This window comes from Fonsecaea multimorphosa, assembly GCF_000836435.1.
Source record: "Fonsecaea multimorphosa CBS 102226 unplaced genomic scaffold supercont1.12, whole genome shotgun sequence".
Classification (NCBI taxonomy): Eukaryota; Fungi; Ascomycota; class Eurotiomycetes; order Chaetothyriales; family Herpotrichiellaceae; genus Fonsecaea; species Fonsecaea multimorphosa.
Genome location: NW_015971646.1, coordinates 636,301 through 653,795, shown reverse-complemented (window position 1 = coordinate 653,795; position 17,495 = coordinate 636,301). Strand labels below are relative to the sequence as shown.

The 17,495-nt window shown below is 54.0% G+C and overlaps 6 protein-coding genes across 6 annotated transcripts; 4 read left to right on the top strand and 2 right to left on the bottom strand.

Annotated features, from left to right (window-relative positions):
• Nucleotides 1-1,059: 1,059 nt before the first annotated feature.
• On the top strand, nt 1,060-5,109 carry Z520_06594 (uncharacterized protein; the record flags this gene model as incomplete). The annotated part of the gene is made up of 1 exon (XM_016777094.1): nt 1,060-5,109. The coding sequence occupies one exon, from the start codon at nt 1,060-1,062 to the stop codon at nt 5,107-5,109; it is 4,050 nt and encodes a 1,349-aa protein (XP_016631939.1).
• A 2,336-nt stretch (nt 5,110-7,445) lies between these two features.
• On the top strand, nt 7,446-9,251 carry Z520_06593 (uncharacterized protein; the record flags this gene model as incomplete). Its single annotated transcript, XM_016777093.1, has 4 exons — nt 7,446-7,897; nt 7,950-8,542; nt 8,591-9,038; nt 9,092-9,251. The coding sequence occupies 4 exons, from the start codon at nt 7,446-7,448 to the stop codon at nt 9,249-9,251; spliced, it is 1,653 nt and encodes a 550-aa protein (XP_016631938.1).
• A 432-nt stretch (nt 9,252-9,683) lies between these two features.
• Nucleotides 9,684-11,100, top strand: Z520_06592 (isocitrate dehydrogenase [NAD] subunit 1, mitochondrial; the record flags this gene model as incomplete). Its single annotated transcript, XM_016777092.1, has 5 exons — nt 9,684-9,716; nt 9,786-9,849; nt 9,915-9,989; nt 10,060-10,963; nt 11,013-11,100. 5 exons carry the CDS (start codon nt 9,684-9,686, stop codon nt 11,098-11,100), a joined length of 1,164 nt encoding a protein of 387 aa, XP_016631937.1.
• Nucleotides 11,101-12,058: 958 nt separating this feature from the next.
• Z520_06591 (uncharacterized protein) lies at nt 12,059-13,541 on the top strand (the record flags this gene model as incomplete). Its single annotated transcript, XM_016777091.1, has 2 exons — nt 12,059-12,241; nt 12,663-13,541. 2 exons carry the CDS (start codon nt 12,059-12,061, stop codon nt 13,539-13,541), a joined length of 1,062 nt encoding a protein of 353 aa, XP_016631936.1.
• Nucleotides 13,542-14,047: 506 nt separating this feature from the next.
• Z520_06590 (uncharacterized protein) lies at nt 14,048-14,542 on the bottom strand (the record flags this gene model as incomplete). Its single annotated transcript, XM_016777090.1, has 1 exon — nt 14,048-14,542. The coding sequence occupies one exon, from the start codon at nt 14,540-14,542 to the stop codon at nt 14,048-14,050; it is 495 nt and encodes a 164-aa protein (XP_016631935.1).
• Nucleotides 14,543-15,773: 1,231 nt separating this feature from the next.
• On the bottom strand, nt 15,774-17,246 carry Z520_06589 (uncharacterized protein; the record flags this gene model as incomplete). Its single annotated transcript, XM_016777089.1, has 1 exon — nt 15,774-17,246. The coding sequence occupies one exon, from the start codon at nt 17,244-17,246 to the stop codon at nt 15,774-15,776; it is 1,473 nt and encodes a 490-aa protein (XP_016631934.1).
• Nucleotides 17,247-17,495: the final 249 nt, after the last annotated feature.

The following is a 17,495-nucleotide window of genomic DNA, read 5'->3' as shown; positions in this document are numbered from 1 at the left end:
GTTACCTTCGCTTCGCTTCTCGGATTTTCAGGGTCCAGAATCTGATCGGCGCCGGGAGGATGACCATAAAAGAGCTTGATGATACGTGATGAAGGGTGCAGCGTTAGACCGTTAGTTTACGAGTAGGCGTGGTTCTGTCAAAGAGGAGGGTCGCGTCGGTGCGTCGCTCTAAGCATGGTTAGAGGTTTGGTTTCCAGAAAGCGGGCCGGGCACGTTTGTTTCATGCCTTTCCCGCGAGTGTTTGAGCCCAACTTGCGCAGATTCCTGTCCTTGCAGATTGCTAGATTACCGCGGACGGAGGGAGGTGTTTGTCGGTGCGTGAGCTTTGGAGAGAGGAACTCGAAATCGAACACGGTCTGACCGACAATTGGGACGGAGGTCATCAAGCTCACTGTTTCTGCGAGACTCGACAGACCTCTATCTCTGACGGAGATATTTCGTTAGGCGAAAGGTGGAGAGGAGGATAATCTTTAGGTGCATGATTGCGTCTTTGGTAGTGGCCCTGGCGCAGGCTTTTGGCTCTTTTGGCTGTTGTGCAGCCAAACCAGAGGGAACCGGTGGGAACCGGTGGCAGCAGAGGGCAGCCAGTGGCAGCCAGTGGGAAGATTGCCTGCCACCCACTGCTAGGTGCCTGGTGGGTGCCTGGTAACCCTCTCCACCTCCACGTCTTGTTCTTCGTATTTCCCACTGCTGTCCATCAACCTGAAAGGCCCGGCAGTCGTCCACGTTGGCCTCCCTGACGGCCAATCGCCTGCTTCTGGGCGTGCCTCCCGGCGCTTACGGCCACCTCTGAAGCTTGCCACGCTTTGCTCTCTCCTGCGCTCGTCACTCGTTCTTTTGTGAAGCAGCACGAGCAAATCGACACCGACTTCGACGCTGGCTCCGTTAGGCTCTTCTGCGTGCTCCGGAGCCTCTCAGAACTTGCAGGAACTTTGAGAAGTTGCACAGCTGGCCTGTCAGCGCTCTCCAAGTGTTTCTCCCCCGTTTACCTTTGCCAATAATGGCCCAAAGTCTAAGAAACCCCCCCATTCCCTATGCAGCCTGATCGAGTTGCCCGAAATGTCCCAGTCGACCGCCCACACACTCCCCCCTCAGTCTCCCCAGGATCGTTTGGCCCAAACAACCGCTGTTGTTTCAACCTCCTCGCTGGCCAGCCCTCATTCGTACATTCTAGCCTCCCGCAAACCACAAAGTCCCGCCGTGCTACAAGGTAGTTTAATCCCTCGAGACTACCTGAGCTCGTTGTCCAGCTCAAGGGCGATTCCGACCCAGCAGCGCAAGATTGAGGAAGAGGACGACGACTTGTATGGGAAGGCGCCTGCACCTAATGATTCTGGGAAGAGACACGTCCAAAATACAACGGAGGGTGAGGCTGCCCTGACGCGAGAAAAGGGCTACGACGGCACTGCGCCGCCGAACGAGCAGGAGGGAAGCGTGTCCTCACGATCTCATAGTCAAAAGGACCAAGGTGTTACGCCTCTCTTTGAATCCCCAAAGTCGTACGCTTCTTCGTCGACCAGCGTGCACCCACCGAACAATATGCCGCGGACTTCCTCCATCGATTCCGCCATTTCAAGTATCTCCAACGCCTCGCATGCTCAAAAACATCTGGGAGAGGTCAAGGAGCCCAGCAGAGAAGAGGTGCAAAATCTCATTGCCACGGCGGGCTCTGCGGAGAACCTGATCCAGCACCTCTTGAAGGATAAAGGTCACGCTGCGGCTCAAAATGCCCAGTTATGGAAACTCGTTGACAAGCAGAGGGCGCTGCTACTAGGTTTGAACAAAGACCTTGAGCGGTTGACAAAAGAGAGGGACAGATACCGGAAAAAAGTCAAGGAATTGCAGGCTCAACCCTCGACGTCGCAGGTTGACCGTCTCCGGCTGGAAGAAGGCAACTCACCTCAATCTGACGGGGAAGTGACGCTTCCCTTGGGGGATTACGGCGCAAGCTTGAGGACTGAGGAGCAGACTCCGATCAAGGGTCTTAGCAGTATGCAAGTGCACAGCTCCCCTATTGATGCGGCTATGATGCCGTCACCGCTTCACCTACAACAACAGCCACCAAAGATGCAGAGCTTGGCTACACAGCTGGCACAGCCCTCGTTTGCGCTCACCGAGGCGACTCCGCTCACGGAGAAGCCACCAAAATCATTCCAAGCCTCCAGGAAAGCACCGCCCAAACCACTTGATCTGCGCCCAGCAAAGGAGGAATTCCCAGCTGATCAAGTCATTGTCCCGACCGACGTCATTGTCAGTGGTGACGAAGATGAGGAAGAGCGAGATCCTATCTCGAGAGGGCGACGAAAAACTCGAGAAGAAGATGATCGGGACCGTGAACTTCTTGCCCTTAAAGAGCAAGAAGCAAGAAGTCGGTCCAAAAAGGAAAAGAAAGCGAAGCCAGAAGCAGAAGAACCCACCGTTCTTGACCAGATGCCTCTTCCCCCGGCTGTTGCTGAAGTCACCCAACCTTTACCTTTGAGACAAGATCACCTCTCGCCTGCTTCGATAACCTCCGGCTCGGTGGGATCTTCAGCTCAGTTGTCACTCCCGTTACGAAGTCCCGGTCTACCGATGAGCCCTCGTCCCATGATGGGATCAGCGCTTCCTATGTCTCCACGTGTTCCGGCAGGTAACTTCCCGCTTTCACCTCGTGCACCCAAGATGCCTTTACCTATGCCAACAACACCCGGCCAGCAAGCACCTAACCCCCAAGCATTGGCACAAGCACAGGCAGCTGCTTCTGATTCTCAGAAGAAGACCGTTCCTTCGTCGCTGTCGAAGATGAACACCGCTACTGGCGCTGAGTTGGACCGAGGTCAGATCCATGAATCTCCTCTGAGCCCAGGGGAGGTGCCAGCAGTGAGCCGTGGGCTTGTCGATCCAAGTTGGCCCGACCTGCTTCTTCCTCCAAATGCCTTGCCCTCGATTCAAGTGAAGGTCGCTTCTTCTCGACTGCGCCCCGCGAGAAACAGCATGCTCGGGCTGAGGATGGCAGAAGAAAACGCTGTTTTCAGCTTGTCCATTTTCGAGCGCGCTACCTCATCTGAACTTTGGCGCGTAGAGAAAATTCCTACTTCACTTCCGACTCTGGAACAGCAGCTGAGGTCTCGTTGTCCTGATCTACCAAAATTACCTGACCGAAAGCTCTTTTCAGGTCATTCACCTGCAGTCGTTGACGCGAGAAGAAATGCAATTAATGACTATTTCGATGACTTGCTCGACACTCCTATGGATGAACAAGCAGCTGCGGTCATATGCCGATTCTTGTCGACAGATGTGATGGAGCCACAACTCACCATCCCCTTACATAATAGTGAGAATGCACAAAGCAGGCAGGTGACACAATCGAACTCCGGCATTCCGACCAAATCCGGGTACTTGACCAAAAAGGGGAAGAACTTTGGAGGATGGAAGTCGCGGTATTTTGTTCTGGACAGTCCAGAGTTGAGATATTTCGAAGCACCTGGCGGTGCTCATCTTGGCACAATCAAGCTGTTGAATGCGCGTATCGGCCGGCAAACTCAGTCTGATCCTGCCTCAAACGCAGAAGTCGACTCAGAAAACCAATACCGTCACGCTTTTCTCATCCTCGAGCCCAAGCGCAAGGACATGAACAGCCACGTTCGGCACGTGCTCTGCGCAGAAAGCGATGCGGAGCGCGACGAATGGGTGGAGACGTTGTTGCACTACATCGACGAGAGGCCGGCGGAGCCCAGATCGCAATACGGAGCGGGCATCCAGTCATCACACGCCAAGGACGGGAAGGTTTCTCAAAGAATGGGACAAGAGGACGCAGAGTCTAAGTCAAACGGAAGTCCACAAACTCACAGTAACACGCCTTCTCCCTCCATCGCGTCTAGCCAGACTCCGGAGCTCGTTCAGGAACCTGTGACAGTCTCCAAGCCGTACAATATCTCAGGCCCAATGAACGGTGCTGTCATTTCGGATGCCGGAAGCTGGGGCAACAAATCTGCGAGCAGCAGTGGCAGTAAAGAGCGGGAGCAGAAGAAGCGCAATCTCTTCCATTTCCGGAAGCCGTCATACGAGCAACTCGCCCCTGTGCAGCCCGCTCATCCGAAGAACAACGTTCACCGAGGTGGGCATGTCAGACCGGTGTTCGGGATGCAACTCCAAGAGGCAGTGGAGTACTACTCACCTGTGGACGTGGAGGTGTATCTTCCGGCCGTGGTTTATCGCTGCATCGAGTTCCTCCGAGCCAAGAACGCTGCGAATGAGGAGGGCTTGTTCCGACTTAGCGGGTCGAATATCGTGATCCGGCTGCTCAAAGATCGATTCAACACTGAGGGCGACGTTGATTTGCTGGCTGAGGATGAGGACTACGATGTTCATGCCGTTGCTTCGCTGTTCAAAACATATCTACGTGAGCTGCCTTCGACGATTTTGACCCGCGAATTGCATCTGGAATTCCTGAAGGGTCTCGAGCTGCCTGACAAGTCACAAAAGATTGTGGCCTTCAACCTTCTGGTGCACCAGCTGCCTAGCGCGAATTTCTCGCTGCTGCGGACGCTCTCACAGTATTTACTTGAGGTGGTCCAGAACTCAGAGCGGAACAAGATGACGATTAAGAACGTCGGAATCGTGTTCTCCCCGACTCTCAACATCCCAGCGCCCTTGTTTGCCTTGCTCTTGACGGATTTTGAGTCGATCTTCGACAAACCCGCCGATCGGGAGTCCGTGCGATCGACGGAGCTGGAGCTGGAACGTGGGGAGGGAGCTCTAACACCAGAAGACATCCGATCGCCTCGGCGGCAGATGTTTACCGACTTACCGACGCCCATGTACAATCAAGACAGTTTTGCTCAGAACGCACGGGCTACAGGTGGCATGCAAGCAAGTGCACGACCCGAGTATCAGCTTGATGCTCCGAACGAGCTGGGATTTGCGCCGATCCAACCGTCGTACGAGTCTAGACAATACGTGTCGTTTCCGCACGAGGCGCCCATGAGCGCACCCAGATATCCTCCTCCGCAGCCTCCCAACCAACACGGAGGGAGCAATCAGTATGGAGGATCGAACAATATGATGGCTCCGGAAAATGCAGCGAGTGTCAGGGCAAGACGCCGCGAGAGCTCGATGTTGTTCATGTGAACGAATATGTCTCGACTTGACCAAGTTTCCCAGGGTGAAGAGGTGATGAGCACTTCTCGCACCATTGCTGGATAGTTATTGTTGTCTTTCACTTCTCAATACCCCATTTTGCAGGCAGGAATATCTTCGTGCGGTCTTATTTCTCCTCGGAAAAATCTCTTTGTCCCAGGACGAGCATATGAGCGAATCTAGCTGTTTTGTACTATCTCCGAAGAGTGCAGGGGGGGCGGGGACCTTCTTCGCCATCATGTCAGTCACTTAATGAGAGCCTTTTGAGTCAGTATGAAATTTTTGGGGCATGAGCGATGGGATGGACGAAAGGGACACGAATGTGGAGAGCTTAGATTATTGGGGACAAGGCGAGAAGATCTTGATCCGCCGAGCGAGGGGATTTTTGATCAGCAGCTGCGAGATTTGGCTCATGAGGTTTGAAGGATGAGCGGTCAATAGATCAATCGACCTGGGCCGTGATGGTTATTTCCCTCCACTACTAGTGATTTTTCCACCTGGCATGTCTGCAAGTGGTATCTGTCTCGAAGTTCATCCCCGTGAAAGAAGACGATCGATCAGCTGAGTGAGCGACAACGCCTGCAGAGATGGCTAGTTGGCTAGTTGGCAAAGCCACACCATATATAATTCGTACCGGGTAGAGTTTGGAGTCGCCCGTTGATGATAGTCGTAGCCCCAGTGCCCCTACTAGTTACTCGTAGCTCCTGGCCTCGTCGAGCATCCCCATTGTGTTTTAGGTTGCGCCCCCTTGAGCAAGGGCTTAGTCAGTCCATATTGCCAGGTGGTCTGGGGTAGACAAGTCAGCAATTACCAACGGGAGACGAGGTTCGGTAACGAATTTGGTGTCTGCATGCATCGGACGAGGCACCCGGTTCTACTCGGTCCAGATATCAACGTCCGTCCGGTCTCACAATATCGGTGCTTGGATGGGATAGATGGCTGGCGGGCCATATGCATTTTTGAGAAGACCGGGCGGCATCCTGCTCTTCGTGTTACCGCTTTACTCGTATTAGTACTCCGTAGACAGGACTGGCTTTCATTCAACATCCAACTTTGGCTGATTTGGGAGGACAGGTTCCCAATCGAATCATGCCCCCAACCCCCTTGCTCCTCGAGAGACTGATTTCTTCCCCATTCCCACTCTCTTCTCCCTCTCCCTCCCCTGAAATCGACCCGCCGTGCCAGCCTCACCAGCCTTATGCATTAACGCCCGGCCCCTTGGAACTCCGTTGCAAGCTCCCATTGGTCAGCCCACTTGATCTTCGGCGGTCCGACTCCACCGGGCGGCCGGCGCTAGTCAAAATATAGTACTTTGTGGGTGCCGGGGTCCGTAGCCCACCCCCGGTCCACACCAGTGAGCAGCCTCCTGTGGTGCCTCTGGGTGCCTTGGGGTGCCTCGTTCGTCTCGCTTTAGCAACCTCCAGCAAGCCTTCGAACCTGGTCGCCTCTCCTTGTTCTGGTAGCTGTCTCTTTGTCCTCTGTCGTGTTGACCAAAAAAATTTAAAATAATCTTTTCCAATGCCTCCTAGCTTGGGCTTGAGTTCTCCGTCGAATCAACCATCGCCGTCTCCGCCACTCTGACTTTTTGAAACTCGTGGCTGACTGGCCGTGGACGCTGAGGGCCACTGTTCTTCTCTCGCCTTTCCTGTCGTCAGTCAAGTGGGAGAATGTCCCATTGAGCGGTCTGTCCGACCCATTGAGTCAGTGCCTACGGGATACGAGACTTGACAGGGACTCACTCCAGCGCTTCCTCATGAACATCCAACGGCAGTCGGCATTGGAGCACCCTACTGCCTCTCTGGGTCCTCTCTCGAATACCCCGATTCAAAGTCCTGTCAAAAGACTTGTCAAAACCAAGAATGCGGTTAGTCGGATCATCCTTTCTTCATGGGGTGCAGCTCGTAGTCGAAACTTACCCGTAATGTTGGCTCCACCGATTGTAAGCGAATCTACCGGTAGCCTCGCCAGCGGCCAGCGCCCAGGGGGGCCTTTGTTATACTTCGATTGCATGGCAGTTTGCGCTACGGAAGTATCTAGCAGCCAAAGGAAAGCCAATGACTCTTTGATTGAGACTCACTACTAAAAGGAGTAGCTAATACCCCTCCCCTGCTGGCCCTGCTGGGACCCTAGGACCCTAGTCATTGTTTACTCGACTGCTGCGACAAGTGACACGAGCACCAGAAATATTATTTCAACACGCGAGCCCCTGCCCTCTGGCTTTACTCTGGTCTGGTCCTTCCATCTTCACTTGCCCCTTCCTCTTCACCGGGTGTTTCTTCGATTGCGCTTTTTCCTTTCTCCATTTCTTCCAGCACAGCAGTCTAGTCATGGCGGACGAGCCAACTTCACCCAAGGACGTGCCCCAGGCGTCGGTCACTCAGGCACCTGAGGCCGACACCTCGTCACCGCCTTCCATCTCTAGTGGCGAGAACAACAACGAGAAGGCTGCTACCCACACGGCCACCGCTGTCGACCTCGACCGCGTTGGTGAGACCGATGGCTACTTGCTGGACGAGGCCCAGATTCGCGAGAAGCTGGGTCTTGCGCCCCACGTGCCTCTCAAAAAGTCGAGCGACGGCAAGGTCTTGATTCCTCAGCCCACAGAGGATCCCGAAGACCCCTTGAACTGGCCCAGCTGGAAAAAGGCAGCCATCTTGTTGGTCATTGGGGTCAACGCGGCGACTTCGGACTACTCTGCCGCCACCGGCGCAAGTGCTCTCATTCCTCAGGCGACACAGTGGCGTATCAATCCGAATGAGGTCAACCATGCCACGGCTGGGTATGTCTCGATAGCACTGCTCAACTCATGCTTGGCGCTAACATGTCAAAAGTAATACATTCATGCTGGGTGTCGGCGGCATCCTGACCGTCTGGCTGTCAGCCTGGATTGGTCGCCTTCCCGTCCTCTTCTGGTTTGGATGTCTTTCCGCCGGTACCGCTGCGTGGTCTGCCGCCGCAAAGTCCTTTGAATCATACATGGCGTCCCGTATTTTGAACGGCATGTTTGCTGTTGCTGGTGCGGGTGGCGGTCTCATGTGGATCAAGGATGTCTGGTTCTTCCACCAGCATGCCCGGAAGATCAACATCTGGAGTACCGCCATCATCTTGTCGCCTTTCCTGGGCCCGCAGTTCATGGCCGCAATCCTCAGTGTGAGCACATGGAGAACAGGAATGTGGCTCAACTTCGGCATCATCATGCTGGGGCTGGTTTTGACCGTTACTCTTGGTGACGAGACCTTTTATCCAAGACATTTGATGCCAGATCGAGTCCCAAAGCGCAAGAACCGTCTTCTCCGAGTGGTTGGTGTTGAGCAGTACAAGACCAACTACACGACCAACTCTTTCCTGGAAGCCGGGACCCGGTTGGGATACACCGTTCTCAAGCTGCCAGTGTTCCTGACTTGCCTCTTCTACTTCTTTGACTGTAAGTGGGTTTCTGCCCGGTCCTCCCAACAAGACTAACCTGATACAGTCCCATGGACGATTGGAAACAACACAACCATCTCAGTCTTCATCATTCCTGCATATAACTTTGACTTCCGCAACCTTGCGGCCATCTACACCGCGCCTGTCGTTGGTGCGATCCTGGGACTGGTCATTGGTCACTTCATGTTCGACTTCATTGCCAGAATGTGGGCGAAGCGCCACAACGGGGTCATCGCCCCCGAGAACAGACTTATTGTCTTGTGGCTCGTTTTGCCCATCAAGCTCATTGGCTATAATCTGATCGGCACGACTCTTCACCATGCTCCCGCATGGTCCTACTGGGTCATCGTCGTGGGATGGGGAATGCACAATTTCGCCACGATTGTCACCACTTCAGCGGTGGGTGCGTACTTGCTTGACGCCTACCCTGAGGCTGCTGGCGAGTGTGCTGCCTTGCTCAACTTTGCCAGAACCCTGGGTGGATTCATCATCGGGTATGTGTCGAATCTTCTTTTCCTCCTTCGATGTGCTAATATTGTCAATGCAGGTACATCCAGATCAACTGGGCCACCAAAGCGGGCACACAGACGGAATACGGCATTCAGAGTGGCATCATGGGAGCCGCCTTCTTCCTGGTTGTGTTCTTGCAATTCTTCGGAGCCAAATTGAGGCATAAGCAAGGACCGTTGAACTTCAAGACTTACTAGGTTCTGCAGACGCGGGCTGGCAAGGGTTTGGGTGTGGTGTAGACGATGTCGCGACCACCGTTGGAAAGGAATGATTAGCAGACACATGCTTTTAGCTTTGTAGTGTTGACTTGTGATGCAGCAACAGATTTACTGAATGCATTGACATGTTGCAATGGAAGAGAGTCTCCCTTTCACTTCAAGTTCCGCTCAACCAGGAAATGCCTCGCAGCCTCGCTTAATCAGCCGGCGAGCCCGGATTGGCCCGCCGACGTCATTCTGATTTGCTGCCCACGATGCCGGCAGTGATTGGCCAGGAGCTTCGTGCTGCCCTTTGCATCAGAAACAAAAGCTCCTCCACCTGCGATAAGTTTTCTCTGCTTTGCTTTCCGCGCACCACGACAAGGACCGTCCTCGCACCCCAGTCCAGTCGTTGTTTGACGCATCGCTGCAATGTCGCTGGCCAGGTCGACTCGTGGCGCTCAGGTAAGAATCCATCCAAAAGCTGCCTCGAGTGTCAGGATCTAACTGGTCATTTTTTGCTTCTTTCCACAGGCGCTGTTCCGTGCTGCTCAGCGGGCAACCCGGCCGCAAGCTGCTTCGCCCTTTCTCGCAAGATGTGAGCATATCTTTCACCCGTGGTCCATCTCACTCAGAAGCTGATTTAGTCGCTCCTGAATTTAGCCTACGCAACCGTCGAGTCCGACATCTTCAAGCCTACGAAATACGGGGGGAAATACACGGTGACGTTGATTCCTGGTACGATATGGCCCTCGAGCTCCGCGGCTCGCGAAAGGTACTCGTGCTCACTCGTGGAAACTGGCAACAGGTGACGGTATCGGTGCCGAAGTTGCCGAAGCAGTCAAGACCATTTTCAAGGCCGACAATGTCCCCATTGAATGGGAGCAAGTCGATGTGTCGGGTGTCGACACGGGAGACAAGCACTCGGAAGACCTCTTCAAGGAATCAATAGCGTCGCTGAGACGGAACAAGCTTGGGTTGAAAGGTATCCTACACACCCCCATCGAGAGATCGGGCCACCAATCCTTCAACGTGGCGCTGCGACAAGAACTCGACATCTACGCTTCGGTGGTTTTGGTCAAGAACATTCCTGGACTGGTGACTCGACACAAGAACGTCGATCTGTGCATTGTGCGTGAGAACACCGAGGGCGAGTACTCTGGTCTGGAGCACCAGTCGGTGCAGGGAGTGGTCGAGTCCTTGAAGATCATCACCCGGGCCAAATCGGAGCGGATTGCCAAATTTGCCTTTTCGTTTGCGCTGGCAAACAACAGAAAGAAGGTGACTTGTATCCACAAGGCCAACATTATGAAACTGGCAGATGGCCTGTTCCGGAACACGGTCAAGAAGGTCGGGGAAGATTATCCCAGCTTGGAGGTGAACGATATGATTGTCGACAATGCTTCCATGCAAGCCGTGTCGCGACCTCAACAGTTTGATGTGATGGTCATGCCCAATTTGTACGGAGGTATTCTTACGAACATCGCTGCGGCGCTTGTGGGTGGTCCGGGCGTCGTACCTGGTTGCAACATGGGGCGGGACGTTGCGGTGTTTGAGCCTGGGTGCCGACACGTTGGTCTCGACATCCAGGGTAAAGACCAAGCAAACCCCACAGCTCTTTTGTTGTCGGGCACCATGCTTCTCCGACATTTGGGTCTTGACGAGCATGCCAACCGTATCTCACGGGCAGTGTACGATGTGATTGCCGACGGGTAAGTGCAAGATTGCGAGATGGGGACTCAGAGACTGACTGGTTTACAGCAAGGTGCGCACTCGAGACATGGGTGGTGATGCTACGACGCACGAATTTGTCAGGACCATTCTGGACAAGATGGAGGCTGAACTGTAAGATGTGATAGGCTGGAGAGGTGTCGCAGCAGTGGTGACTTGAGACGGATGCGATGGAACTTTGTTGTTTTCAACTTGACACTGATAGCCCAGCATTGACTTTAGAACTGGATTCCTGAGTGCTGGAGTCTGCAATTCCCAATGTCCATATACGAGTACAAACACACGAGTGGGCTTTATGTTCATCGCTTCGCCCTATTTTCCTGCCATTCTCCCCGAGGCTGCCCCAAGTACAGCATTCGGTCGTAGAAAGATTAGTATTCCGCGGAGGGCGTGTGCTCCTGCGTACCACATAGCAGGTAAGTCGTATATCGCTACATGGCAATCATACCTACCCTACCAATCGGCCCGAGCAATAATACCTACGGTACCTACCTACTACTTCGAGTATCTCCAGAGTCTAAGCTCGGCAAGTCACGCACGCTCCATGGCAAACCTACCTCGGTCCAGAGTCGGTAGCGACCCCACACTGTTGGGGCGGGTTGCGAACCGATGTCAGTCTTGAGACGTCAAGCAAGCTTACTGCCTAGGTATGTAGGTAGGGAATCGACATTTAATAAATGCCCTGAGAGGGCCGCTGGTGGTAGGTTGGATTCGTCTCCCAATTACTTTACTGATATAATACCATGTACTCGGGACTGCGTGGGATATAAGAACAGCGAAAAAAGAAGGATTGACTTGACTGATTGACTCCGGCTTGGTTCTTGAGTTGAGGCTCACGCTACGCTATCTCACACACACGGGCATCTGTGTATACTCAGGACCTACCTTGCTGTCCGTTGCAGAGGGTAACTAGTACCTACCTACCTAGACACATACGATATACAGCTACACAGCTAGGTAGCTACCAAGCGAATCCAGGCAGAGATACAGACACTCTTCTCGTCATCGACACCGAAGCACCAGAAACTGAAACATTACCTACTCAACCTCAATCACCCTCCATCCAACCTCTCAAAATGTCGTCCTCGCCAGTCCCCGCGCTCAACACCCCGCTCACCAAGCTCCTGGGCATCAAGTACCCGATCATGCTGGCCGGGATGGCGCGCACGTCCGGCGGTCCCCTGGCCGCGGCGGTGTCGAACGCCGGCGGGATCGGGACGATTGGCGGGCTGGGGTATACGCCGAAGCAGTTGCAGGAGGTGAGTTACGTTTTCTTCTCGTTGGGTGATTTGATTTGGGTCATGATTTTTGGGTACCTTGGCTTGTTGTTGTTTTTTATTTCATGAGGTGTGAGAGGTGTGTTGAAGACGGAGGATGGAGAAGGGAGAATGGAGAATGGGGGAGCTGGATGGATGGAGGATAGAGGACGAGGGAAGGTGGATGGGTGGAGTGAAGGAAGATCTTTAGAGATGGATTGAAGGACTCCCCTCCCCCATTGTCCTTCTGCCCTGCCCTGGCCTGCCCTGCCCTGACTCTATCCCCTTGGCCCTCCTCTCATGTCTCTGCGCTGCTGCTATGCACTGCTATGCACCTATACCTTCTCCCACCCTGTTCTTCCCCCAACAGAGTTATGATCCCACAGTAACGTTTCTACTGACACATCCATTCCTTTTCGACCAGATCATCGACGACCTCAAATCCAACCTCACGGACCCCTCCCTCCCCTTCGGCGTCGACCTCGCCCTGCCCCAAGTAGGCGGCTCCGCACGCAAGACCAACCACGACTACACGCACGGCCAGCTGGACGAGCTGATCGAAGTGACGATCCGCAACGGGGCCAAGATCTTCGTCAGCGCGGTCGGCGTTCCCCCCGCGCGGACCATCAAACGTCTGCACGAGGCCGGGATCCTGGTCATGAACATGGTCGGGGCACCCAAGCACGCCGAAAAGGCACTGCAGGCGGGTGTGGACATTGTGTGCGCACAGGGCACAGAAGGGGGTGGACATACGGGGGACATTGCGAACAGCATCCTGATCCCCGCGGTGTGTGATGTGGCCAAGAAATACAAATCCCCCCTGACGGGCGAACCCGCCTTGGTCGTCGCCGCGGGCGGGATCTACGATGGCCGCAGCCTGGCGAGTTCGCTCATGCAAGGCGCCGTGGGCGTGTGGGTGGGGACACGCTTTGTCGCGGCCGAAGAGAGCGGCGCCAGCAGACTGCACAAGGAAGCCGTGGTGAGCGCGGATTTTACGGACACGCTGCGCACGCTGGTCGTGTCCGGTCGGCCCCTGCGCGTCCGGCTCAACGACTACGTCGCCAAATGGGAGTCCCAGCCCGAGCGCATCAAGGAGCTCACGGACAGGGGCATCGTGCCCATGGCGTACGACCTCGAGCAGGAGGCCGAGATCGACATGCCCTTCCTCATGGGCCAGGTCAGCGCCATCATCAAGGATATCAAGCCCGCCAGGCAGATCGTCGAGGACATGGTCACCCAGGCTGTGGAGATGCTCAAGCTCGGCGGAACCTATATCGAGGCGGGCCCGAGGAGTAAGTTGTGAGCTTAACCGTGAGGTTGGTATATGTGAGGTTGTATTTGGGAGTTCTTTTGTTGGCATTCGAGTTAGTGTAGCTAGAAAGAACCATGTGAGAGCACTATCATGCCTACGGACACATTGACTAACCTCTTACCTCGGTGGAGAAGTGTGTGGACAACGAAGACTGGCAGAAATCGGTCACAGCTGTCAGCATCCAAGTCATCTGTCCGTAGAAAGAAAACGCTTCATGGCATTAGCTACAAATCAGTACTCAGTACAGCTCGCTCCATCCCTCTGTAACCCCTAGTGTACGCCGTCATTATCATCTTTAACACTGTTTCTCGTAGCACCTTGCCGGTGCCCGTGTTGTTTTTGTCTCGCCTTTTGCAGTCCCGTGCCCTAAAACCTATACTACCATGTCGTATACAATTGAACACAGCGATTGACTGGTCTTGGTAAAGATGGATGGCCCTCGTTGCTTTTCGTCTTGGAATGGTGCAGATGTGTCAGGCAGTGTTTGACCAACATGATCAACCAATCTGCGAAGTCGTGTTGTTGCCCTTGTACACCGTCCCATGGACCTTAACACTGACACCGACTGCAATTCCCACGGCCGCCCCAATGATCAGCAACCCAATGAGAATCTTGACCAGCAGACGCTGACGAGGAGACAACCGAGAAAACCACACGCAGCCTCTCTGCTTCGGCTTTGTCATGCACTGCTTCTCTCTCTTCCAAAACCTGAACCTGTCTCTGGTCGCCGGACTCTGTGCAGCATCTTTCTCCTCTTGAGTGATCGAAGGTGAGAGATTGGAGGTGCCAGACTCGAGGTCTTGAACAGCAACTTCGACGGGATTGCCAGTCTTTTTGACGTCAAAAGACGGCCGCGGGGAGTCATGGTTGTAGAGGTAGAAGGGAGATGTGACTTTGGCATTGCAGCAGGGATCGAATTCAGACTTGGGTCGTTGGAGTGAGGCGGGCGGGTGCTGCTCAGTGAGCTCGGTGGCTTCAACTGCGGTTGTCATGGTTTGGTCTTCAAGTCTGGAGTGACTGAGCTGCCGATGGGAAAACTGAAGAGGTGCAGAAAGGTAGAAATGTGGTCTTCGAAGCCAATGCTCCTGAAGGGAAATAACTGTAAAGTGCCTAAAGGGCGAAGGTGAGGGTTTCAAAAGCCCATGTTGAACCGAAAGTGTCAAGCTGGTGAGGATGTCTCGGGTAACGAGGGCGGATATTGCTGCGTTTGGACTAAAGGACGTTGAAAGTCTGCGTTTGCTCGTTCTGTGGTCGAGGCAGGTTCAGGTGCCAGTTGTCATCTGTCACGGTGAGGACATGCAGGAGCGATGGCGGGTGAGGTCTGAGCAGGTCAAAGCAGGTCAGTCAAGCAGGCTGCCGACGTCAACTTGCGCCATTCAAGTACGCGTACGCAGGATGAGAAGAGTCGTAACAAGGGTCGAAGAGAGGCTGGCTCTGGGGTGCTTCTTCCAGCTGAGTTTCACCTTTCACCGTTTAATACATGGCCGCATGGGGAAACCTACGGGGCAATATATTGGGGCGCCATGATCCATGATTCTGGCTCCCCAGATGAGGTGTTTGCTTCATCAGCCCACCGATTGGAGCTGAATCCGAAGGCAATCAAAGTCGACCAGGCTGTGTAGGGTGTGTAGGGCTTTGACTGGACGAGATGGGGAAGGGCTGGGCCTGGGGATCAACAAAAGAGACGCCACAAGCTGTTCCCCGTTGAAGCTAAGGGCGCCACATTTCGGTAGTGTCGCAGGTGTACGTGGTACCTGTCTAAACCTGTCTACTGTAAACCTGTCTAAACTACATGCAGCAATCCACCAGGCTGAGTCACGAGAATCGGTCAAGCCCACAAAGCCGACGTCAGAAATAAGTGGCACAGGCGTGATGAACAAAGCGCACGCCGGGGGAGCAAAACAGAAGTGAAATACCATTAGTTATGAGGTAGTAGTAATTCATTCTGGTCTTGATTAACGGAATTCCAATGCTCATTGCTAACGGTCAACTATTTCTTACTCGGTGGCGTCCTCGTGCACATCTTGTTTCCACCAGGGACATGAATCACAGAGCTGCCGAGGGGGGGGGATATTCATCTTCACCACGATTGTTTCACTGTGCTTGTAAATGGAACGAGCATCCTTCTGATTGTTGCTCTGTGGCAGAGCGAGTCTCTATCGCTGACTGGATTCGCCTCGACTTGTCATATTTCCAGCCAATTCAATGTCCGATGTCCCTGGCTCAATGATGGCCGGCCTCCATGTTGTCGCCTTCCCAGAATACCGAACTTTCACCGTTCACGCGTATGTCCATCTCCACGAAATCCTCAAACGCGACCTTATAGGATGACAAGATCCTCTCCCGTACCCCATCCAAATACTCCTTTGCTGCCATGACATCTGAACCCAGTAGTATCGCCATTTCTTCTTGCACTGGAGGAGAATGCCAGTCCTCGATTCCGTTAACGGCGGCTCCTATAGAAGAGCAAGGAGGAATTGAGACTGCGGTCGATTGAGTGGGCAATCCGTCCAAGTCTCTGGGACGACCATCGAGAAAGAACTGTGGAACCACACAGGTCGCATTGCTCCGCCGAAGGTCTTCCAAGACCTCAGGCTTCGAGCAAATATCCTTCTCCAGACTGGAGTATACAACGTCATAAAATATGTCCAAGAATAATTCACCTGATGTGTCCGGTAGTGGACAGGAAAGTTGTATTGCAAGCATTGGTCTGGAATCCGTCAATTTGAAGAACAGCCCAAGTGGTGGCGGTTCATCTGTTGCGCGCCTGAGTCGAAGGGATATTGGCACTGGATTGTTGATCAGCCCCCACTTCATGTCCGGTTGGAGTGCCACCATGAGAAGGTAGACCAACGGATCCTGCCTCAAGAGTTGCTGGACGAAGGAGTGCCTTACAGCCCGCAGCCGTCGCCACTTCAATCTTTCTGTCAACAGGTCAGTCGTGAAGTCAGGGTTGCTGTTCAGATATGATGTCAACTCCTCCAACCCATCTGGGTGGAGATTAGCACCCAGCAAATACTCAACCAACCCCTGGACCGGTCCACAACCTCCCTCTCGCGGATTACCGATGTGGTTCAGGATCTCATCGAACGATTCACGTACATGCGCCTCGTGTTGTGATCCTGAAAGCTCCAAACACCGCTCCATTAGGAACGCTGCGTTTCGACAAAACCCTGGTAGCTGCGGGATGTCACCAGCGTCCTCGACAGTCAGACTCGTCTGGGCATCTGGTACCACCGGGCGTGCCTCTGATTCCTGTATGGGACTGGGGTCTCCAGTCACTGCCACGGGGGCGCCCGACGCAGTCTGTGGCTGACAGTGGTCGCTTAGTGCAGCGTCCTCCTCAGGCGTCGACACCGAAGCACGATCAATGTCCGCTAATGCGTTAGTGACATCAATGGTCGAGAGAGTCGGAGCAGACTTGGGCGCATCCTGTATGCGTTTCTCCCTCATTCGCTCTAGAAGTCCCTGGGCATTCTCTCGGGAACACAGGCTTGACAGCTGCGCGAGTTTGGCTAGCGTATCCCTACTCCAGTTGTCGGGCGGTTGCGTTGTGATGTCGTCGGGGCTACAGTGCCAATTCTGTCTGATCTTGTCGACCGCCCTTGATTTCCTTCCTTCGAGCCTGGAATCGACTCGTTGAGCTTCACTCGAGTTCGAGCGCGAGCGCGACGCGTGGCCTCGTTTCGAGGACATAGGTTTTTTGTTTGTTTTAGATAAGGAGCCGACTGAAGGGTCGATTCCTCGCGTGAATGATACCCAAAAGCAAATCAATGCCTTGGGCCGGACATTCACTTGTTCTCTGCTGCGAAGGAAGACGAAAGGTGAGAGGTGGTGCAGCAGTTATTGAGTGGGAATCAGTGGTGCGCTAATTCTCCACGCTAACCTAGTTTGCCGATGGGTAAATAATCCGTCGCCCTTCCTCCGCTTCAAAATTCTTTCTTC